Genomic DNA, 23,410 nt, shown 5'->3' on the forward strand with positions numbered 1-23,410 from the left:
TTGGCCCCCATCTCTGTTCCCTCTTTTGGAAGATTAAAAACGAGAGGGGAGGATTTCTAGCCCCCCCGCTCCTTCCCCTGACCTGACTTCCATAAGTCAGATCAAGTGCCAGGCACATGATATTTAAAGGCAGAACCATCGCGTTCCAGGGCCGTACCGTCGTGTTCCAAGACTTTACAGGGTCGTCCCTTCGAACTCAGGTGGGTGGTGAACCTTAGCAGCTGGACAGTCGTCGTCTACCATAGGGGTATGAGCTGATAATGGAGGGAGACAGGGGTGTGCTGTAGCGTGTTCTTTGCTCACACATGGTGGAGACTTTGCCTTCTCTTGCCTCTTATTCTTTGAATTGTGATATTTTTGCTCATTCTGTATTTTTTATCTTTGTGAATTGTTTATATATACAATGAGGAAAACATCAGCGTAATTAGGAATCTTGCTCTTGATTTCGTGCCACTCTCTTTTGTACTCCTCCTAATCACGCACACATCTTCCCTACCGTTGCCATCCATACGTCTCTCTTTTTCTTTCTGCTAGTAATTTGTTTTTCTTAATCCACCAATTCCTCTCTTTTCTTACGCTTCAGCATCCCACCTTTTCACGTACCACACTATTCATCCACACATTTAGATACGTCTTCATTGAATATCTTCCATTCTCCTAATTTCATTCACTTTCACCTTATGCGATTCCCCATTGAAGTCTGTTTTGACATCGATACATACAGGTCACTTTTTACCAAGCTCGCTGAACTTTCACAATTTCTTATATACATGTCATTTCCTCTTTTCCTAAATTCTACCACAAACCTTTACGCTCTCATCTGCTAAGAAATGATGAATCACTGCACTTCTCAGCACGTTCACATCCAACAGCCTCTCTCCTGAGTGCACGATTATCAATTGGCAAATAATCCAGTAATGCCTGTTTAACGCCAACCCCAGTCATCCTATGAATGCACCTTTCTTTAAAACATATATTCTCGATCAGCATTGCTATTTCAACACATAATAAGCTTTTCCCCATTTTCATTCACACTCTGGGGCCTTATGTACCCAATTTTACCCTCAGTTGTCACGTTGCTCATTCTTGCACTCAGATCAAGTCCAGAAATTCACTCTTTTGCATCAGAACTGCCGAGGTATTAATATGCTTAGATGTAAGAGCTAATTCAATATCTCAGTAGAATAGTAGGATAATAATTTCACTTTTTCAAATGGCAGTAATTATTTATTTATTTTTTTTCATTAAATGATCGTAAAGAAAACTATTGGGAGAAATATGAAGATCTCAGTATTGGCTGTAAGGTCAGGTATTGAGGAGTTGTTTATGGTCTCATTAGGTCTGGTTGACACCTTAATAAGTCCATAGGGCATGACAATAGGTTAGGTTCACAGTGCATGACGGTTATGTACACAATGCATTTTATGTGCACTTATCCTGAACACGCTCATGCACACCTTTCGGGGGAAGATAATGATACACAGTCTTATCTTGCTTCATATATTTGATGCTTATCAACAAGAACATAAACGTATTTCAGAGTTGCTTTCTTTATATCATATATGTACATATACCCTTTTACACACTATGTATACCTAGGAGAGATGACAGAGATTCAAGCTGAATGCACAGTAGCCAAGGTCACAGTCGCGTGGGGTCACGGAGGTCACAGTAAGACGGGGTCAAGTAAACGCCACAGGTCACTGTATCATTGGTCACAGTCACAGACGTCACACGGCAACAGGGGTCGCAGGTCAACAGACTGCGAGACAAGAAGAGTTCCTGTAGAGTCATGAGGGACTCCCACCGCCTCATTGAGGAAGAGGTCCATATGTTATTAACTTCAGCCCTTCTACGAGAGAAATGTCGTGAGATGGTTAATGTAGGGCTGGTCCCCATCCCTGCAGGAGTTGATATGGTTGCTGTAGGACTTATACACTTCCCCTGCAGGAGGAACGTGGTGATATGGTTGCTGTAGGACTGGTACACATCCCCCTGCAGGAGGAATGTGGTGATATGGTTGGTGTGGCACTGGTGCACATCCCCTGTAGGAAGAATGTGGTGATATGGTTACTGTGGGACTGGTACACATCCCCTGCAGGAGGAATGTGGTGATATGGTTGCTGTGGGACTGGTACACATCCCCTGTAGGAAGAATGTGGTGATATGGTTGCTGTAGGACTGGTACACATCCCCTGTAGGAAGAATGTGGTGATATGGTTGCTGTGGGACTGGTACACATCCCCTGTAGGAAGAATGTGGTGATATGGTTGCTGTGGGACTGGTACACATCCCCTGCAGGAGGAATGTGATGATATGGTTGCTGTATAGTTGGTTCTTAGACCTTACCCTTCACTGCTGGCGTTGTGGCCATACAAATAAACATAGGCACATTTGAGGAGGGCACCCAGTACCGTGGGATGTGAACGGGATTGACGTGTTATATCCTCACCCAGTTGAATACACGACCTAACCGAGTGAGTACGACGAATTAACCTCTTAGGTACGACGACTTAATCCCTTCATTGCGACGACTTAATCCTTGAGGGACAGGTCATCGTGCTCAAATGTTTAAGATGTCGTATTCAAGGGTTTAAGTTCTCCTGCTCAAGAGGTTGACGATGGTTTATGTTCTTTGTGATTCACGGGAAGCATCTGATTTGAGTCTTCCCGACGGCGACACAGCCGAAGGTTCTATGTTTATCTCTGGCAGGTCGTCCACAGGCTGTGGTGCGGAGGTGCTAGTCAAGGACAACGTTAACTAAATATAAAGGTAAAGCTAAATGTATTTAAGAAGGGTTTGAACCCTAATCTTGGCACATAGTTACCCAAAAGGGAGGATCGATTCTTTCACTTGTTGCTTCATCACACACACACACACACACACACACACACACACACACACACACACCATACTGTAAAGAACCGCTGAGGTGCTTGAGGAAGCCCAGAACCGCTGGAGGACCTCATAGGGCGTACTTCAGGCGTCGAAGTAACGAATGATAATATGAGAAAGAGGTGAACGAGAGGGGAAAAAAAAAGAGGGGGGATGGGAATGAGGAGATTAGTTTGTAGACGGACGAGATGCACGCGATGAAGGATGTGATATGTGACCAAATGATTCCAGGATTATATCCTCGAAGTCTCAAGCACGCAGAGCCAAGGTATCGGTGCTTCGCTGAGTCCATGCGTTAGAGCACTGTGAACGACGCTCTCACCAGTGACCAGGAACTCTCTCTCTCTCTCTCTCTCTCTCTCTCTCTCTCTCTCTCTCTCTCTCTCTCTCTCTCTCTCTCTCTCTCTCTCTCTCTCTCTCTCTGAAGCATCTGAGATATTTCTCTTCCCAGTAAGCCTGAGTACATAAGAAGGTCACCCTGAGGATCTTTGAAATAAATATTTCGATCACCTGAAGGGTCATCTATTAGGGGTTTTATTTGAACCATCTGTGGCCATTTCTGGTCGACCCTGATTCATTTTTATCCAAGTGATCCCCCCCAAATCGTCTATGGCCACCCCTCATCCATTTCTGGCCGCTGTCAGTTAACCTGTGGCCAATTTTGATCCACCTGTGGCCATTTCTTTAATCCATCTGTGGCCATGTGGGTGCCATCCATTCGCAGTCGTCCATCTCGTTGGACAGGTGGACGTGGCCAGGGCCATCGAACCGTTAAGCGACGTTTTCTTCCAGACATCCGTCTATAGACAGGGCTGAGAGATCCTATTTCACAAAAAATACGAAAGTGGGGCTGTGACAGAACCTGCACAACAGGTGTAGCATAGCGTGTTAGGGAGCCATTTGCAGGGTGTCCTTAGGGTGTAGTACGGGACCAGACTCAGGGTGTGCTATTAGGGAGCCGGGTGTAGGTTTGTAGAGGAGTGTAGGGTATGATTAAGGGTGTGGAGGAGTACTAGAGGTAGGGTGTAGCATGGGTGAGGCACAGTAGCCTCTTGTAGGGTGTATCAGAGTAAGTTAAGAAACAGGTTTATAGGGGGTGTGTGTGTATGAGTGCGGAGGACATCCGGGTTTAGGGTTTAGTTAACCCTTGAGGACGATGGTTCGAGCCTTGAGCACGACCTTAAGGGCGATGCTTCGAGCCTTGAGCACCACGGCACGACTAAGTGGGTATGAGAGCCTGGCATTTAGCGAAACCTTTGATGGTAAGGCCAAAAGGCCAGTCCATTATACCCAAACGTCGTACTGTCGTACTCAAGGGTCGTAAAGTCATGTCTAGTGGGTTTAGATCTCACGGACGACTTACATATGAAGGCAGGTGTGGGTAGGCAAGCAAAATGAGACGTGTGATGAGGTAAGTGTGAAGTCAGGTTTGGGTTCAGTGTTTGAAGAGACACGTACAAGGGTGCGAGTGCATTCTTGGAGGCAATGTGGGAACACCTTTGGAGGCACGTGTTGAGGACGCAAGTGTGAGGAAAATAAAAACCCTTGGCGGTGGTTTTGCCGACAGGTTTGGAGGGGCGGCGAGAGGCGGCACATGTGGTTATGACAAATGTGGGAGACAGATGCAGAAGCTCACTACGAAGTGTAACCCTTCACACAAGCACACAGTACGGCAGACACCTGCCCAGACACATGTCATCAGTGACACAAATGGTAGGACTTAACTTATGAAAATACAGTGTTACAAATTGCCAATAGTCTGACCAAAAGGTCTTAAGTCACATTATCTGTATATATGGAGTCCGGTGAAAATGCTATGTCACAATGGCTATGTAGTCTTGATCAAAACCTTATGGCACAGTTTCTAATGCAGTCTGATGAAAATGCTATGTTACATTAGCTATGTAATCTTATGAAAATGCTATGTTACATTAGCTATGTAATCTCATGAAAATGCTATGTTACATTAGCTATGTAATCTCATGAAAATGCTATATTACATTAGCTATGTAATCTCATGAAAATGCTATGTTACATTAGCTATGTAATCTCATGAAAATGCTATGTTACATTAGCTATGTAATCTCATGAAAATGCTATGTTACATTAGGTATAGTATGATGAATACATATACACTTGGGGTAGTGGGGAGGAGGAGGAGGAGGAGGAGGATTAGGGGGACTTGTTAAACCTATCCGACGACTGGGACTACGAGGAGAGAGTAGTTGTGTTTCAAAATGATACTATTGCCTGGTAGAAATACTATCATAGTACGATGAACGCCTAATGTAACCAACACACCGAACCACAGGACAATTCTAGGAGTCAAATGTCAGTGAAGCAGATTCGAAAACCAGTGTCGTCGTCTCGTTTTCAAAGGTTTCATTCCCAATAATCTGATTGTCGCAGACGGTTAAGAGGAAAATAAATAAATGAAAAAAAAAAAAACGCTATGGTTAACTAACGTTTGAGCAGACGCATGTGGGAAAAAGGAATACGAGAGACGTATCTACAACAGGGGCCACGGAGATCATATGAACTAGAGAGAGAGAGAGAGAGAGAGAGAGAGAGAGAGAGAGAGAGAGAGAGAGAGAGACAGAGAGACAGAGAGAAGGGGTGAGGAAGGTAAGGGAAGAGTGTAGAGGAGATTTTTTTTTTTCTCAGGCGACTGTGGAGGTGAAGTTGGCGAAAGTCTTGGTTATCATAGTCGCCCCTCGATCACGACGTAGACGACGACGGCACAGAAAACGGGGTGCGGAGGTAGTAAAGTCGTCGCTCCGGACTCGTAGGTGAAGGAGTGGTCGTAGGGAGGCACCGAATCCCTCCCACTGGCGGAGTCCATTGATTGGCTGTCTGTGCGGAGGAGGGAGAGAGAGAAACAGTCGTTTTAATGCTCCAAAAAGAAATTCATTATTGATATGAGTTTTTCTCTCCAAAAGATTATTTGTAAAAGCTCTCAGATCCAATTCATTATTTCATTTCGATAAACAGTGAATGTGACACGAAAACAGAACGAAAACTAAATACATCAACACGAACCAAAAAAAGAGTGAGAAAGACGGAGAACACATACTTATGTATATATATATATATCTGTACTTACAGTCTTTTTCTCTGAATACAACGTCTTCTTCCGAATAGACTTCGTTCACAGCCTCGCCCGTCCGCCAGGAGTTTGGTCCTATGGAAGGAAGACAACGAACAAATGACGCACTTGGTGACAATATTGGTGCGGGTGGGGACTGGCCTGGGAGAGAGAGAGAGAGAGAGAGAGAGAGAGAGAGAGAGAGAGAGAGAGAGAGAGAGAGAGAGAGAGAGAGAGTGTAGTACTAGTTTACTATGGTAGCAAAACACGGGATGCTTCCCTTGGCCCAGTCTCTTCGCTGCGCTGCTCACCACCACACCTCACAGTAGGGTACTTTATGCAACCACATCAGCCAAGGTGAAGGAACCTACCCTAGAGGTAGGTTCTCTTCTCATCCTCCAACTACCAATTAGAGATATTTTCAGTGTTTCTTCGAGGGCCGATGCGGGCCAGAATTATACAGCAATCGAACACAAGGTAGTTGAAAAGGTAAGACTTAAATCTAGAAACGAAAAAAAGGTAGATTAGAAATGGGATTAATGTGAGCTCCTGACTTCTTTTCTACCTGACTCTTTCAAGTGGAAAAGACGAAGGAAGAAAGAGAATTCTGTAGCGTCGCTGGACGAGGGAAATAGGTATGATAATGACCAATCCTCGTGTGGATGCTCTCCACAGAGAAGCCATGGAAAGCAGCTGCCAGTCGCGTGCCGCGGATCCAGGTTTTACGAGCTGGGACACACGTAGATAGCTTATCAAAACAGTGACCCAGATAACACTTGAAGTGCTGAAAGAAGGAAGCAGCAATACGGTGGACAGAAAGAAGGAAGCAGCAATACGGTGGACAGAAAGAGATGGCCGAAGAAAGGTGAAAGCAAGAGGGTCATTTGAGGCTGAGATGTAAAGGAGCCACCTCATATGTGCGAGTAGCACTCCGTCCTTCACCGATGTGGCAAAACTTCGAAGAAAAATACCTCCGTCACCCATAGATTACTCCCTGAAGCTGGGAAACAAGCTTTGCGATTTCCACTAGATAGGGTCTCTAGAATAGAAGTGAGAATTTGGTTATTGCTGTGTCGAATTGCAAACTCCTGAAATTTGAATGCACCGTTGAGTCTAACTAGTTTACTGCTACCCAACTCTGAGTTGTACAAGTCCAAGGAGAATGGGGTGAGAAGCTTCACAAGGAGAACCGCTGATCAGTCTTAAAGTGCCACACTTGGCGTTTGAAAAGCGGAGATAGTGGGGTGGACGTGCCCAGTTTGAAAGGACGGAGATAAGGTTTTGATCGGATGACCATAATGGGCGGAAAGAATATTGAAGTGATAGTAACTGTAGTGGGAAGTGTCTGAGGTGATGAAGAGGACGAGAATATTAAGAGAAATGGTGACGTAGAGCTGCAAGTCTCGTTGGAAACTTGTTTCATTATTCCAGATCATAAAGAAGGGGAAAAAGAAAGGACCTCGACTCCACCAGCATCATCCTGAGTCCACAGACAACGAAACTCGAATGATGAGACTATGACCAAGGGCAGAGAGATCTGTTAGAACGAGGGACGTAGGACTCCATCTTAGCCCTACAACCTTTGCTATATGGTCAACACATCTATGCTAATCTCTCTGGTGTAAACAAATCTCCTGCATAGAGGACGCAGTGCGTAAGTGTGGAGATAGCCAAGCTTTACAATAGGAAGTGAAGTAGTCGAGGAGTTGTATATAGTTGGAGGATGTAAGGAAAGAGAACCAGGTTCAGTATTATTGTTAGAGGTGGAGTGGGTTAGGAGTGGTTGTTTTCGGTTAAGGAGTCCCTGGGAACAATTCATCCCTTCTGCACCTGCCAACCTAAAAAGCAGTTCCTGTTCTCCTTTACCTACTAATACAAGAGGCAGTTCCCCTTCTCCATCATCCACCGCGCATGACCTCAACCATCTTCCAAACCTTTCCCAAAAATCAGCCAACTTTCTACCCTCAAATACAGTACATCCCTTCTCTTTACCTCTCCATCACCCTTCTACTCCCGTCTCCCGACACTCCTATTTAACACTGAGGGGAGGTAAAGGAGAGAGCTTGGTGGGAGGGGAGGAAGAGGTTGGACAGGGGGAAGGTACATCCGAAAAAAATAGGAGATAGTTATGGAGTGTAAAAATGTGTGGTGTAGGTTTTGTATTGTTGGTCTTATTTATAAACCCCCGGCAGTTTGTGTGTGTGTGTGTGTGTGTGTGTGTGTGTGTGTGTGTGTGTGTGTGTGTGTGTGTGTGTTTAATGATATTGCTTGATGGTTTATGAGGAAAGCTGAATAAGCTAAGGTAAGAGGTGTTCACTAAGTATGTCGAAGGATGACCGACTTTTCTCAGGGCTTTGAAACAATGTTGGAACCAAGTGTGTTCCATATTTAACGTTGGTGTCGGAGTTGGATACGTCTTTAGAGTATGTCTTTGTTGTCCCCATCGTAAGCTGTTGGGGTTGGTGTCGGGCATCATACATGAAGGGGTTACCAATCTTTCATTTGTGAATGCTCCCATTAACTCCCCACACCCAAAAGGCTCTCCCCTTTACCATCTCTACCCTCTCCTCCATTCCACTCCCTCTAGGAGATCCTCTCCTCTCTCACCAGCCCCAGTGGGCTTCCCTCCCCCCATCATCCTTCCTGAGTAGCAGGTGGCGATCAGAAGCCGTGCACGGCTGTAAGGGACGACCTACGATCACCATGAAAAATCCACCTTCAGATCTGTTTCCAATAAAGAGCAGTAAGTAGGGTCGTCCCCCCCTCCTCTCCCCACCCTACTCCTTTCTCCTCTCCCTCTTTCTCTCCCTCATTACGGTGACTGGGGAGAAGAGAGAGGGGGAGGATCGTGTGGGAGAGAAGGCGGAGGGAAAGGAGAAGAGAAGAGACGAAAAGGGATAAAAGGAGAAAGGAGAACAGAGGGCGAAGAGAAAGAGACGAAATGAAGGACGAAGAAAGAAGAAAAGACATAGAGGAAAGGATGATGAGAAGACGAAAGGGTGTGAGAAGATAGAAAGATGGAAAGAGAGTGGAGGAGAAGGAGGAGGAGGAGGATGGGGATACCATATTGTAGTGGCACTAGTGGGAGGGAGTGACGGCTCCGTAGGAGGGTGAGTGGCACTGTGACGGAGCACGTAGACGGCCAGGAGGTGGCAGGGGAAGTCGTCGTAAAGGGGAGACAGAAAGAAGCACTGTAGAGTATGTGTTGCTGGAGTATGTGTTCCTTGAGTATGTTTTACTAGAGCATGTGTTACCAAAGTCTATGTTACTGGAGTATGTTTCTTTAGTATGTGGGAATAAAGAATATATATATATATATATATATATATATATATATATATATATATATATATATATATATATATATATATATATATATATATATATATATATCCTTTCCCCTTTTTTTTCTAATCAAGACCTGGCCTTGATGATAGCTCCCGTCTGAGACGAATTGTCATCATTCAGAAATAAATAGATGAAATTGAATTAATGATTGAGGTCAGCGTAATTACTCAGATTACCGTAATTACCTGGCTGTAGATAGCTTACACGACGTTGGAGATAATGATCATGACGGATCGTCAGTGACGAACAAACAGTTGAATATAAACTTTTGGAAGACTTTCCCATCCTCATGTATAGTTACATTTTTTTTTACGTAATGAAACGTAACCCGACATTACCTCTTCGGCTTATCAGCTAGCAGGAAAATGATTACGACGAACCGTCAAAGTCTTCTGTTATTTTGCCGTCCAATATACTTCCACGTACCATTTCAGAACGTCGAGGTAATGCCATTTCTTAACATAAACCAGCAACTAATTCTATGAAGAGACAAATATCAAATTTCATAAAAGAGTATATTTATCTGTCTCCGACACCTGTGTCTCCCTCAGTGCTACCGAAAGAAAGAGAGAACACTAAAAATGAGCGTTTGTAAGGCACTCAATTTTACATCTAAGAAAAAAAAAATACCTTTACGATTTTGTGTTGTATATTATGGGACAACGTACGAAGGGTTTTGACAAATGCTCTTAAGGTCTTGCCACACACATGGGTCATCCTTATTTCGAGAGTAATTACAGTACAGAGCTGCTACCATGACCACTGAAAGATGCTTCTCGCATTCACGCTTACTAACCCTCCCCACACAACAAGAAGGCGTAGTGATCATTTTGAAATCCATCGAACCCATCTGTGAAGATAATTCATTTGTTGGGTGTACATCTGAAAGAAGAGGAACTCATTAAGACATCTTTTACAGAGATGTGTGAGTCTCGTCTTTCATATAGTTTCTTTTGGATGTTAAGTCTTTTAACTTAAATGTCAAGCTAATTGGAGCGCAATGCTGCGTATTACGTTTTCTCTTTTTTTCTCTCTCTCTTGTTGGGGTGAGTGACGGACGTGCGTATAAAAAACTAACTCAGTAGGCGGCACAAGTGACTTTTAAGACAGACAGAATAATTCTAGCCTTGGAGATAAGTAGCGGTGTTCTCCTGAAGAGGAATGATCGAGTTGCCCCGGAAAAAGGATATTAAAGAATGTATTTTATTGAAGAAATTAGTTCTGTTACACATTTTCTCCCTCAGGAAAAGACATTGAAAACATTACCGAACAGAAAACAACAGCTACACAACACACACACACACACACACACACAACAGCTGTCCCATCCACTCTTGCAGCATTGCAACATTTCATCTTATGCAAGACTTTCGCAATCTCTTCTCCTTTCACCATACTATTCGCCAGGACTCTCTCATTGCACCACTTCCCAAGCATACCATTTCCGTCGCCCAATCATGTAACACATTTAAAAGACCTTCAAAATATTCACTTCTTCCCCTTTTTTACCATATATATATATATATATATATATATATATATATATATATATATATATATATATATATATATATATATATGATCTAGTAAACTCAAAACTTACTAAGGGAAGGGTGATAAATATATGAATCCACATTGAACCAGTCTCCGATAATTAGAGTGATCATGGTAAATAGATGAGGCTCTGCTAATACGATGGTTTTAAATCATTGAAGAGTTTGTGGAAATGCATTTTCTCCTTGCATATGAAATGACCGTAGGTATGTTTTCTTGATGATCCAGCCTGGCCATGGGGTGCGGGGTTCTTCAGCAGTGACTTGAGTGACGGTAACATAGCTTCCCTTGGTGGTGTATTGTGGCGTCGAGGTGGGGGGACAACGTGGTGCTCGACTGCTGGCACTGAGGTACCACAACACGGAAGAGAGAGAGAGAGAGAGAGAGAGAGAGAGAGAGAGAGAGAGAGAGAGAGAGAGAGAGAGAGAATCATGTCTGAATTACACACACACACACACACACACACACACACACACACACACACACACACACACACACAAACACAAACACACATGACGGCAAGGCAGCATCGAAGCCTCGATCTTAACTTCACACCTCAATATACCCAGACACCATAGCCAGCGTTCCGACAAAAAGAAAATAAAATACAATATAGTGAGGGGGAGGTAAGGGCTGGGGGGACAGAAACCTCCTTTTAATCCGCCATGGCAACTCCAAAGCTTAATTACTGTTAACTGCATAAATAAAGCGTTGATACGCGTGTGTTTGACCAGTATGGCAACATTTTTGTCTAATTCTTTTTATCATTACTGGCCAGTATAGCTACATGACCATCCTAAGTTGAGATATCTGTTCCCTTGCGTTGCTATGACGACTTCACCTCTCATGGCAGCATTATATCTTCACTGTGTACTTTTATGTCAACCTAATGTCTTCGCATTTTTTTTTTTCCATGATCACTATGGCAACGCAGTCTCGTGAATATCTCTCATTCCTCCACCATTGTCATGGCAACCCCGAATCTTTGTCGGTCTCTTTAATAAGAACTGCAGAACCTCAGCACATCTCATCTCATGCACTATGGCAAATTTTATCTTAAAGAGCTGTATCTTCCTCACTTATGACAATATCACTCTAAACCTCTGCCCATTTTGCCGTTGAATTTATATGACAACTCGTACCATGGGAATCGAAACCCCGCTCTGTTTTGCTGTATTTGTAAGGTGGGGTTAATTCTCATTCTAGACTGAAACAGGTCCAATTCATCCATTTATGGATAATCTGGAGGTTGACAGGGAATTGGTGATAAAGGTCTGCTGGAAATTAGTTAACCGCCGTCCGGATAATTGGGATTCACCGATAATCTAGTTAAAGGTTTTCAGGTTAATAAGAGTTTACCAATAATCCAGTCAGATTTGTTCCAGATAATTGGTGTCTGCCAATAATCCGGTAGAGTGCCGTCGGGATAATCGGCATCTACCAGTAAACACGTTTACCGTACTATGGATAATTGTGATTATTTAGATAGTTGGATGTAGTGTGGATATCTTCGATTTGCAAGTAATACAATTGAATACAGTTCTGGATGATTACGATCTGCAGTTAACAGTCTATGTCTCGATTACCTAGACTGAACAGTAATGAAATTAAATGCAGTTTACATAATTGAGAATTGCCAGGAATTTAGTTGCATTCTGCCTTGGGTAATCTGGGTTTAAGCTATGATTAAATCGCCAACTGGATGAACTGGAATTTATCAATGGTTAAATGCAGTCTGTAACGTAATCCGGGATTTAGCAGTCTTTAATCGAATACAGTCTCGTTGATTTAGGATTTACCAGTGACAAAAAAAGAGGTTATCTAATTAGCTAAGCATCTTATGGTAATTAACACCCTAATTACCCTTTTGTAATGAGTTGCGGACTGCCATCGACTTTGTTCAGTAGAACTTGAACACTCTGAAGAACTATGTTATGTCAAAGTCTGAAGAACGAGAAGGTTGAAAGTAGGCAAGTGTTGTGTCATCTGATTTTTTTTCCTGTCTTGTTTTTCAATTCGACCTTCTCAACCTGCTGCTATTGTATTATTCACCAGTCCTCTCCCACTGAATATGTATCGCACACCTGTAAATTCTCGTAAAGTATTCATGACTAACATTTATGTTTAGACGACACCCAAATGTCAAGATCTCTTCAGAAGAGTTCTCGTATTAATGGATGTTTTCGAGAAGATCGCGATTTATACTATTTTTTCATCGCCCTGTTCTCTTAAGGACGAGAGGCCAGAATCTGGCAAATATGAATAAGATATGGAAATATATTGAAAAAGAAAATGATTAAGTAGGTAGAGCATGGGAAGAAAGTGGCAGACAACAGATTGGGAGAAAATGGCTCGTGATTCGTGTAGGTCAGCAGTCAAGACCTTTGTTTACAATAGTGAAACTTGGCCGATCGACTCACCATTGTTGGATGTAGGGGTAGCGCGCGACACGGGGCCCTCTGACTCGCATGCTATTGATTAGCTCCATTAGTCTGTCTCTGTTTACCTATTTCTTCTTCTCTCTCTCTCTCTCTCTCTCTCTCTCTCTCTCTCTCTCTCTCTCTCTCTCTCTCTCTCTCTCTCTCTCTCTCCCCGCACGCGTGAGTGTGATTTGATCATCTTTTTTTATTCTCTATATCTAACCTTCCAGTCTCTACTGAATATTTGAATGATTTCGTATATCTATCTATATATATATATATATATATATATATATATATATATATATATATATATATATATATATATATATATATATTATTGTACGCTTTCGCCATTTCCCGCATGAGCGAGGTAGAATCCAGAACAGATGAGTAATCCTTGAAGGGGAGAAAATGTCCTCGCTTATCTCTGTTCGCTTTTTTTTTTTCAAGTACTACAGGAGAGGAGGATCCCACCCCCTTACACTCACCCACACACACACACACACACACATACACATGAAAAAGTCTCTTACATAACATCTCTCTTCAGCTGTATCAGCAGGACGCAACTCACTCGTCTAGCAGCAGACGCACCCGCTGTCTTGAACGCACCCACTATTTGGACTATTGACCCTTGTTATCGTCTGGACTGTGGCTCCAACTCATTCAGCGATGCCTTCCGAGCGTCAGGCCACTTTAGATACACACAATGGCGTCCCTGAAGCTTATTGTTACAGGTATTTTCGTACTTCGATGAAGAATACGAAATAGCGTTCTGTCCCTTGCTGCACGATGGCGGGCTTATCGTCTCTGATAAGATGAGTCTTCGCGGTTGGTTTTTGCTGTTGTGGAGATAAACCTTATATCAGTCTCGTTTGGTACTAGGATTATAAAAGGGAACAGGAGGAATTGGAACCTCTTCAGCAAAGCTTAAGCGTATGGAAGAGCTCTTTAGATAGTTCTGTGAAGAATCTTCCTGGTACATTTGAGGAGCTGGGTGATCGCAGTGTTCTGAACACCTCACTGAGTCTGATCTGCTTTTGAGGTGTCCTTTTATAGTGCTTTAAAACGTTCTCTGAGGTGTCCTTTTTCGCATAGTTCGGTAGAGCGCACTGGAATGCTCCGTGGAGGAAGTTTTTCTTTTGTTCAGTTGAGATTCTTTAGTGTTTCTTGTAGGGCAGTGCGATAAACGGAAGGTCGGGTTATTTTTGGAGGTTCTAGAGAAGTCACTGGAAAGTTACATTGAAGAGTCTTTGAGGTGTCCCGTAGCGTTCATTCTAATGCTCCTTATTGGACGTCTTTGCGGTGTTCCTTAGCTCTGTGGTGCTTAGTGAGATGATCTGTACAAAGTTCAGTAAAGTGTTCCGTAGAATTCATTGGAGTGTTCCTTGGATGCAAACGTGTTTTAGAGTCTTTACAGTTCCCATTAAAGTATTCTAGGAGAGGGTTTTTTTTATACCTTCCTTGAACAAGATATTATCAACAGCTTTTCCTTTGTTATTTGTGACACAAGAAAATTTGAGATATTAACGACATAAGTCACATGTAACTGTATCTTCCAATAAGATCCTTTAAAACACTTTGTGGAAGACCAAGCGTTAGTCCAGCAACTCGCCAAGGAGCATAATCCTAAAACTTGGAATGTATGCCTTTGGGATTCGAAGAGCAGTGTTCCAGGCAGGGGTATTGGAGTATTTTATGTAATGTTTTAAATAGGTTAATATATATGTTTATATGTAGATTTGTTGAAGTAACCAATCAGATTTCTTTTAAGCGTTCCTCAAGTTTTGAAAAATATCAACCATAATATCTTCAAAACACAGCTTAATTTTCTTGAGCTTTTTTTTCAAGACTCGCATTTAAGATCCATGAAATTCTGTAGAATATTTTGGTAGGTCTCTACGGGACTGGAAACTTTTGGAAAGGACATGAGTATAGTTTCGTCAACTTTTATAAGTCTGTCTTGGAATACAGATGAGTTAGGGCAGAGTTCTTGTAGAAATGAACCAAGGGGTAATTTGTATAATTGGCATTTCTTTTTACTTTATCCTCTTTTGAGAACGCCTTTTGGAGGTTGGTTGCACCTCAGTATATTGCAGTAGAGTTACGAAAAGAGTTGTTAATCATGTCGGGTAATAATAAAGTTGCCTATAATTGGCCAGGGTTCTTCGATCGCCAACTCTACATCTGGGACGCTGTAGTCTTCAGGGTCCTTCGTTAAGTAGTGAGGATCGAGGCGAAGACCTCGTCTTCTTGCACTACCATCGTCAGGATCTCAAAACGCAATGTTCCATTGGGGTCTTTACAGAGTTTTTTTCGCTCCATAGACGCAGGCCACAATCCTTTCCCCGCCACCTTCGTCTCCTCCATGGACTTCCAGTTTAATAAAGAGCCATAGATGATACTCTTAGAATAGCACAGAACCTCAGAAAGCTGTTGAGTAGGGACGCTGTACTGAGCTATATTTTTTTTCTTTTACTTCATCCCCTCACCTTCCTCATAGAGTTTCTGAAGAGCTTCGTAGAGTTAGAGCAAGTTGCTCTTCCCGTCTTCCCCTCGGTCCACGGGTTCAGCCGGGGGTACAGCCTGCAGACATAACAAGAGATGCGCTTTTCCTTCATGTGTATAAAAACTCAGAAATAACGGGAAAATCTTGGCTGGAGACGACCAACGCCTGGGGGCCTAAACCCGAATTAGGATATATTTATTCCAAAAAGATTATTCTTGTAGTGTCTTCCGGGGCTGAAGTATATTCCTGAAGTTTATTCTGTGATGTGATTTCTTTCAAGTCTTCAGGTTATTCGTAAAGTTATTTTTTTTCCCTGTACCTCTAAAAATTTATTTAGTTTCAAAATTTCGAGTATGGGCATAATTCACTTCTTTTGTATTTTCGCTGCTGGTGGTTATATTCATTGGTATGATAAGCATATTATAATTTTGGAAATTATTTAGTGACGATGCTAACAGACTTAAACGAGCGCTAGGGACATTCGCCTTAGTTATTGTAGATAAGATTATATCTTTATTATCTTTATCACATTTTATGCCTTTGATATAGGGGAGGGGATGGGGGAGTTCTAAGCATGAGAGTTCATGATATATAGATCAGAATTATTCGAAATATTTTGCATTACTTTTCCGGATTAAAGATGAGGAAGAGATGGCCCCTATTAGTTTTGGATGAGTGTTAAATCTTAGGTAACGTCAAGGACAGTATAGCATTTTGAAGTGAGTTTTAAATCTTAGAAAAGGATAGAAACCTTCGGTCAGTTATTTGGAGATGATTTCTAAATCTTGGAAAAGATATTGGTCAGTGGCTCAAATATTCTGGAGTGAGTTGTAGACCTCAGAGAAGTGAAGAAACAGGAAGAAGTATTATGACGGTTGCTTCCCGAGTTGCCAGTGGCACTTCCTATGAACGAGGAACTGTGGGAGTGCATTAAGGAAAGAAGGGAAGCGAAGTCACCGTTAAAGTTGGTTGAAATGAAAGTGAAGTATGAGAGGTGGGTAATTGCTGGTGTTTATGCACCAGTAGGTGAGAAGAGTGAAGAAAAAAGGATTGCATTTTGGGAGATGAGTGAGTGCATTGGCAGATACGGTGCAAGGGATCGAAAGTTAATTCCAAGTGGATCTGAATGCAAGGATCGGTGATGTGGCAGTTAAGGGCGTAATTAGGATACCTTTGGCATATCCTTAGCGTAAATGAAAATCGGTGAGAGCTTGTCGAGTTAGGTGCTAAAAGGCGACAGGTGATTCTGGTATTGCAAGGTCTAAGAGAAGGTGTATACAGAATTATACATGGGTGAGTGGAGTTGGGACGAACCGATATGAACGGATTATGTGCTGACTGACAGGTGTGCAGAGGAGAGGTTGCTGGTTGTGTATGAGTTGAGAGGGACAGCTGGTGGGAGGTCGGACCATCTCTTGGTTGAAGTGAGTGTGAACATGGCAGTGGGCTCAGAGAAATGAGGACGTGAAATACGAAAAAAAAAAAAAGAAACCCAGACCGATGAAAGTAAGCGGGCATCTCTCCCGTGTGCAGAGATACCGTGAAACACTAAGAAAAATGGCATACGACGGTAAGAACGCGGCAGGTGCACTGGGAGGGACATAGGTGGTGGTGGGCGGCATGACGTGGGTGGTGAGGTGGGCTGCATGGCCTGGGCTGTGAGGTGGGTGGCATAAAGAAGGCGGTGCGAGGCACCCTGGCACCCATGTTGGCCTGGGAACCCGCCACCTGGAAGCTAATGTATATACACCCTAATCCCATCCAATTTCATTAGTCACACAATTTTAATGAATTACCAATTGCATATTCAAAGAGTGGGTGCGTGTGTGGCAGGATTTGTCGGGAATTAACGTCGTCATTAACATATTAGAGTCACTGCCATTATCCATTGATACAACAAGGCTCAGATGCAAAGGTCTACAAACAACGACACAAATGATGCATCGGAATGGAAAGAGTAAATAGACTTCGACACACACACACAAAAAAGAGAGAAAAACACTGACCACAGACCTACCCTACCCTACGCCTCTATGGCCAGACGCCGCCTTGGCTGCCCCTTGCCACCAGCCTCTTCAAGCCACCATTAACCGGCATTCAGTATAAAGCAAACTACGAGAGCCCGGGTGAAGGCATCGCTCTCAAGTCCTCCATTATCATCTAAGCTCCCAGTATACACCTTATCGATGTGGATGTCCTGACTGCTATTATGACTACAGTGGCCCCAATTACTGGCCCGGTAAGGCCCGTGTACCTTTGTTGACTGTGTTACGTAACGGGCTAGAAAAATTGAACCAGAACAGGTGAGATACATTTGCCTTATAAAGCTGTGCGTTACAAACGTGCTGTTGAATTGAGCTTAATTCATTAAGTTTGCTTTATACAACTGTAATTTTGCATCATACAGGTGAGGTGTTCTTCCTGCTTATTCTATCTTTGACCTGACCTTTATACCGTCATACCCAAGGGTCATACCGTTATACCCAAGGATCGTACTGTCATACTGAAGGGGTTGAGGTCCTTATAATTTAATACATAAATGCGATTATGTTCTTTTAAAGTAATATCCGATGAATGATTAACATTTCAATCACAGTGTGGATTGTCAGGGGGATTACAGGAAGGTTAGAGGGTGAAATAGTTACTAGTTTGGGAAGGAGAATTGGAAAAGGAAATAAGGGGGGGAAGGAAAAACAGGAAGAGGTAAGGGGATGATGGAAAAGAGGAATTGATATGAGTGGGAAGAGGGTGGTGAGAGTGCGTGAGCTTGGAAAATATGCTTTTGTGCAGAGATACCAAAAGAAATTGGGTGAAGAATGGCTTAAGGTGAGAGTAAATGGAGCCAAGTGAGTGAACGAGGGAGAAAAGGTTACTAAAGGAAGTATTGATTACAAGTGTGGGTGAAGTGTGTGGTATGCAGAAAGTAGGGTGTGAGAGAGTGAGAATGGGTAGTGCGTAGTGGGTCGAGGAAGTTATGGTGCTGAGCGATAAATAGAGGTGTAATGGCGGTGATAGCAGGGAAGGAGTGCGAGTAACTGGGGTCTGTAAAGAGAAAGTGGCAGGAAGAGAAAGGTACAGGATCTGATGAATAGGACAAACGAGACATAGGGTGAGAGAGCATCATCAAACTTTAGAGAGAATTTGTAAATGCTCTGGAAGGAGGTGAATAGTGTGAGGAAAACAAGAGAAGAAATGGCTGCGTCAGTGAGAGAAGAAGATGGGCAGAGATGAGGTGGAATGAGCATCTTAAAGGACTGTTGAATGTTTTAAGAGAAAGGTTGGCAGATGCAAAATGTTTGGGACTTGAGAAAATGTTATAAAACTATCAGTGTTATAAAACTATCAAAGCGTGTAAATCATGGCTGGATAATTTAGTTCGAGAGGGGTAACATAGTTTACATTTATCTTAATCTCTACTTTGTGATGAAATTTGAGTACTTTCCAGAGTACCCGGGGTCTGGAAATAATCAAAATTGCTTTTCCAAAGACACATTCCAATAGAATCCCCAAATCAGTATACTTTTTCCGTATTAAATGATACTGTTTCAAGGCTATACCCTGCTATATCCTGTCTCTGCCTATATTGGTGGGTGAGGAGGAGCCTTCTGCTTTACTATCATGTCTCCATCGGTATAGATTAAGGACGTAAGGATCATATTATTCTCCTCCGGCAGATAACCTCATCGGAGCCAATCAGGTCTTTTGTTCCACGTCTTTCTCAAGTACTTTTCCCCTTTCCCATCACGACATCCCTCCGTTTCTTCTCATCACCACATCCCTCCGTTCCTTCCCATCACCACATCCCTTCGTTCCTTCCCATCACCACATCCCTTCCATGCTCAGTGGTGGGTCAGTCTGAGGCTCCGCCATCCCCTCCGAAGGGCACTTCATTACCTCCCCATACCCCAGGAGTAAGAGAACTACCCTCATCTCTACCTCAGCAGCCTGGGGAAAAGTACGGCCTCCATTACCCCCTTCCATCCTCCCCAGTAGTCAGGGTGATGGTACGACCCCCGTTCACATTACCCAGGGTTAGTGTACGACCCCCCATCTCACCCACCGTAAGGGTACGACCCTTCCTTCCGGGTAACAAACGGTGGCCACAATCACCGTAATCTCACACATTTTTACGATTCTTTATCGGACCGTTCGTCACCGGTGAGCCATGTCGCGCCTTACCCTCACGCCCGCTGAATTATATATCCGGCTCTCGTCCAGGTCACGAGGCGTGAGGGGAGGAGGTCCGGTTACTACAGGAGGCCGGTAAAAATAGTCATAAGAAAAGGAGTGAATTCACTGAAAAGGACGACGATGGTGTCGGTTGCTGAGGTGTTGAAGGTCCGGTTAGTAAGGAAAGCAGTGAAGGCCCGGATACTGAAGGAGGCCGTGAAGAGAGGAGACCTGAAGGTTACGCTGAACTACAGACATTTTCTCTAACGAGTTTGATCTTTCAAAAGACTGGAAAATATGATCAGAACGCAAATAGACGACTGCTTTCAAACGAAAAACTACCTAAGTGAAAGACAAGAAGAATTTTAAGAAGAGGCCATGCCTAACAAACCTCTTAAACTTCTACGAGAGAGTGAGCTTTGTTTTCGATATAGGGGAAGAAAGGAAGGACTGTATCTCTTTGGATTACTAGAACGTCTTTGGTCCTGTACGACGCAGGAGGGGGTAATAGGGTAGGCACTTCAGGCAGGACTAAGGGAAGACTCCTTCTATGGATATGAAATTACTTTGGATGGGGAAAAAAGGATGTATGTCAGTAAAAACTCTCGAAATGAGTTAGGGTCACAAGTCGCGAGTTACCCTAGGACCGCTGCTCTTCTTGACCTATATGAATGACTCGCCAGAAGGATCTGAGTATGTCTATGGATGATGTCGAAGTTAAAAAGGGAGTAAAGAGTGATGCCGATTGCATCTGACAAGGAAACCTAGAAAAAGTTCAAAGTTGTTATGATGGTTGATGGTACCCGACCCGATTAAGTGCAAAGGAATACGGATGGAACAAGGTGCAATAAGGCCTCAATACGAACATGATCTGGCAAGAAATAAGATGGAACACTCTATGTGTAAAAGGGACTAACAGTTGACATTGTAATTCACCTGTCGTCAGATCCCCACCTTAGGAGAACTATAAAGGTGAGGAACTGTCTCCTGGCAAATCTTAGCAAAGCATATACGCAAAAGGATACGGAAGCGTCTAGCAAACAGTTCACATTCTGTATTGGCCCAAAACTTAGATACATCTCTCAAGTTTGGTCACCACACTTAAAGAAGCGCTAAGAATTAATAGAGATAGTATAGAGGACCTGAGCTACAATGGCAGTTGCAGGCTACGGGCTATGAAGTTGCACACATTGTAGGAGGGAAGACTGAGGAATCATTCTATCATAGCCATTTTTGTTTTTAAACCAGCTTGATGATGAAAGACGCAATGGTAAAGCAACCAGAGGCCATAACAAGAAATTATGAAGAAACTCGTTAGAAAAGATATATGTAAGTACTTTTATAGTATATGAGTGGTTGATGAACGGCATGAACTGAGTGATGAAATTGAGAATTCCGAAAATAGAGAGAGTTTAAAAAGTTCTATAATAGCAGAGAAAGTTGGGGGAAAAGTGGTCCCAGTAGGGTAGAATTTCCTAGCCATACTGTAGATACCTAAGTACACATACACACATATACAAAGACAGATAGAAAGAACACACACACACACACACACACACACACACACACACACACGCAAGCCCGCCCAGCTCAGTTTGTAAAGAGGCAGACTCCTAATCTTGATGTCTTGGGTTCGAATCCCACTGTGGATGAAATTTACGACCCTCCATATTGCAGTGGGTTTGCAGTGCGATCCACCAATCAAACGGACCTGGGTTCGAGTTCCGTTTCGGGGCAGCCGTCTCACAACCAACACAGCTCTTCATATTCCGTTTTAGGCTGATCTATAAATCAGAACCTGACGTATTCTGTAGTTTGTATATGTGTGTATATATACATTAGGTTAAGACATGGTGTATATGATATACAAGATTAAGCGACTGGGCAACACGAATGTAAAGAAAAATAGTCTCTCCTGTAACACACGAAGAGAGATTTGCACAGCCAAATAAAGATTTACAGATGAAATTAATCCATAACAGGAAAGTGGAGGACAGAAGTGGTAAACTTGGCAAGTAATGGATGGATAGACTCCTTCTGTATCAGAATGAAGGAGCCGATGGAGATAGATTTAAAGAATTGGGCCGAAACTTTTCTTGACAGTGAGAAAATAGATGAGATTGTGGGGGAAGGAGGGGGAGAGAGTTGGGATAAGGCCACGGAGGGGTAGAGATGTTTTGAGTAAATGGTAACAGGATGTTTTAGATGTTGAATCCGGACGCATTCATAGGGAGGAGATTAGAGAGTAGGTCTAAGAAAGGATCCAATTTATAGGAATGTATCTGTGAAAATTATAGATGGAATGATATCCAGCCTGACTTAGATTATATAGGAAATGCTTTTTTTTTAGTTTTTTATTTTTTTTTGTTTTTTTAGTTTCCTTTGGTACTTGTTCGCCGTTTCCCGCGTTGGCGAGGTGGAAAAAGTGTAAGTGGAAACAGAGATTTTAGATAAAGTGGGGACAGTTTTGTTCATGATTCGAAGGCCAGTACTCATGCCATCTGTGCCCATCAACCACATTCGACCCTGAGCCCTCTTATTATCAGTGTCCACCGCGCCACAGTACTGACCAACGGTCGCATCATTTTCTCCTCATTTGAGGACGAAGATAATGAAATCCCTCGAAGCTTGTGGCTGATGGATGACTACTGATGATCATCTAATGAAGACCTTTCACACTTTGTGCTGTCGGTGTTGGAGTTACACAAACTCACACTGCTTCTTGTACTGCTATGCAGTGGCTTAATCGGTGATGTCCTACATACGCGCGTGCTCCAGCCCTGGCCACGGTGACTGCAGTTCAGTGACCGCGGATATCGAACACTTTTACCATATGTATTTTTCCCTCTACTTTGTTACTGTTTTACGTGTCTGTTCTTACCTGTGCCCTGCCCTTTTGTCCCTGCGCCTCATCTTCACTCCCTTCTTGAGCAGCCAAGAGGTTCCATCCTTTTACTCTCCTCTCATCTTCTAAGCTTCTCTTCCTCAATCTTTCTCATTCCTCGTTTGCTCTCATCTTGTCCCTTTCTTCTCTTTCCCTATTGCACTTCATACCATCCCAGTTGCTTTACACCTCACCCAGCTCCTCTTCTCCCCAACCTCTTCTTTTCCTCCCTCCCACACCACTTTTTTTTCGTCTCCTTCCACCATCCATCTTCTCATCCCAAGTTTGTGTAATATGACAAATTCGATACGAAGGGCCTGGGTTGCGCTCTGGACAGTGTCGGATGAGGAACCGTCGCCTACAAGATACACCAAACGCCCCGGTGTCTTTAACTCCATTAGAACGACGGCACGGCCCTTGGGTATGATGGCCTAAAGTCGAATCGTCGTTCTCAAGGGTCGTACCGTCGTTCTCAAGGGCTGTATCATTGTCCCCCAAAAAAGAGGTCAAAAGCGAACGGTTTCTCCGGCTTCTCAATCAT

The 23,410-nt window shown here is 43.2% G+C and overlaps 1 protein-coding gene across 3 annotated transcripts in view; it reads right to left on the minus strand.

The window, feature by feature from the left end:
• Nucleotides 1-1,312: 1,312 nt before the first annotated feature.
• LOC139757063 (lachesin-like) overlaps nucleotides 1,313-23,410 on the minus strand; it is a 137,262-nt gene continuing 115,164 nt past the window's right edge. For 2 of the 3 annotated variants that reach the window (XM_071677099.1, XM_071677098.1), the window contains exons 10-11: nucleotides 6,000-6,077; nucleotides 1,313-5,749 (exon numbers count right to left, since the gene is read on the minus strand). In XM_071677099.1, coding sequence (XP_071533200.1) covers nucleotides 5,598-5,749; nucleotides 6,000-6,077 — 230 coding nt within the window. In that variant the 3' untranslated portion in view covers nucleotides 1,313-5,597. The remainder of the gene's footprint in view (nucleotides 5,750-5,999; nucleotides 6,078-23,410) is intronic. The other variant, XM_071677100.1, reaches the window with a different exon arrangement.

Source organism: Panulirus ornatus, chromosome 24, assembly GCF_036320965.1.
Source record: "Panulirus ornatus isolate Po-2019 chromosome 24, ASM3632096v1, whole genome shotgun sequence".
NCBI classification, from domain to species: domain Eukaryota; kingdom Metazoa; phylum Arthropoda; class Malacostraca; order Decapoda; family Palinuridae; genus Panulirus; species Panulirus ornatus.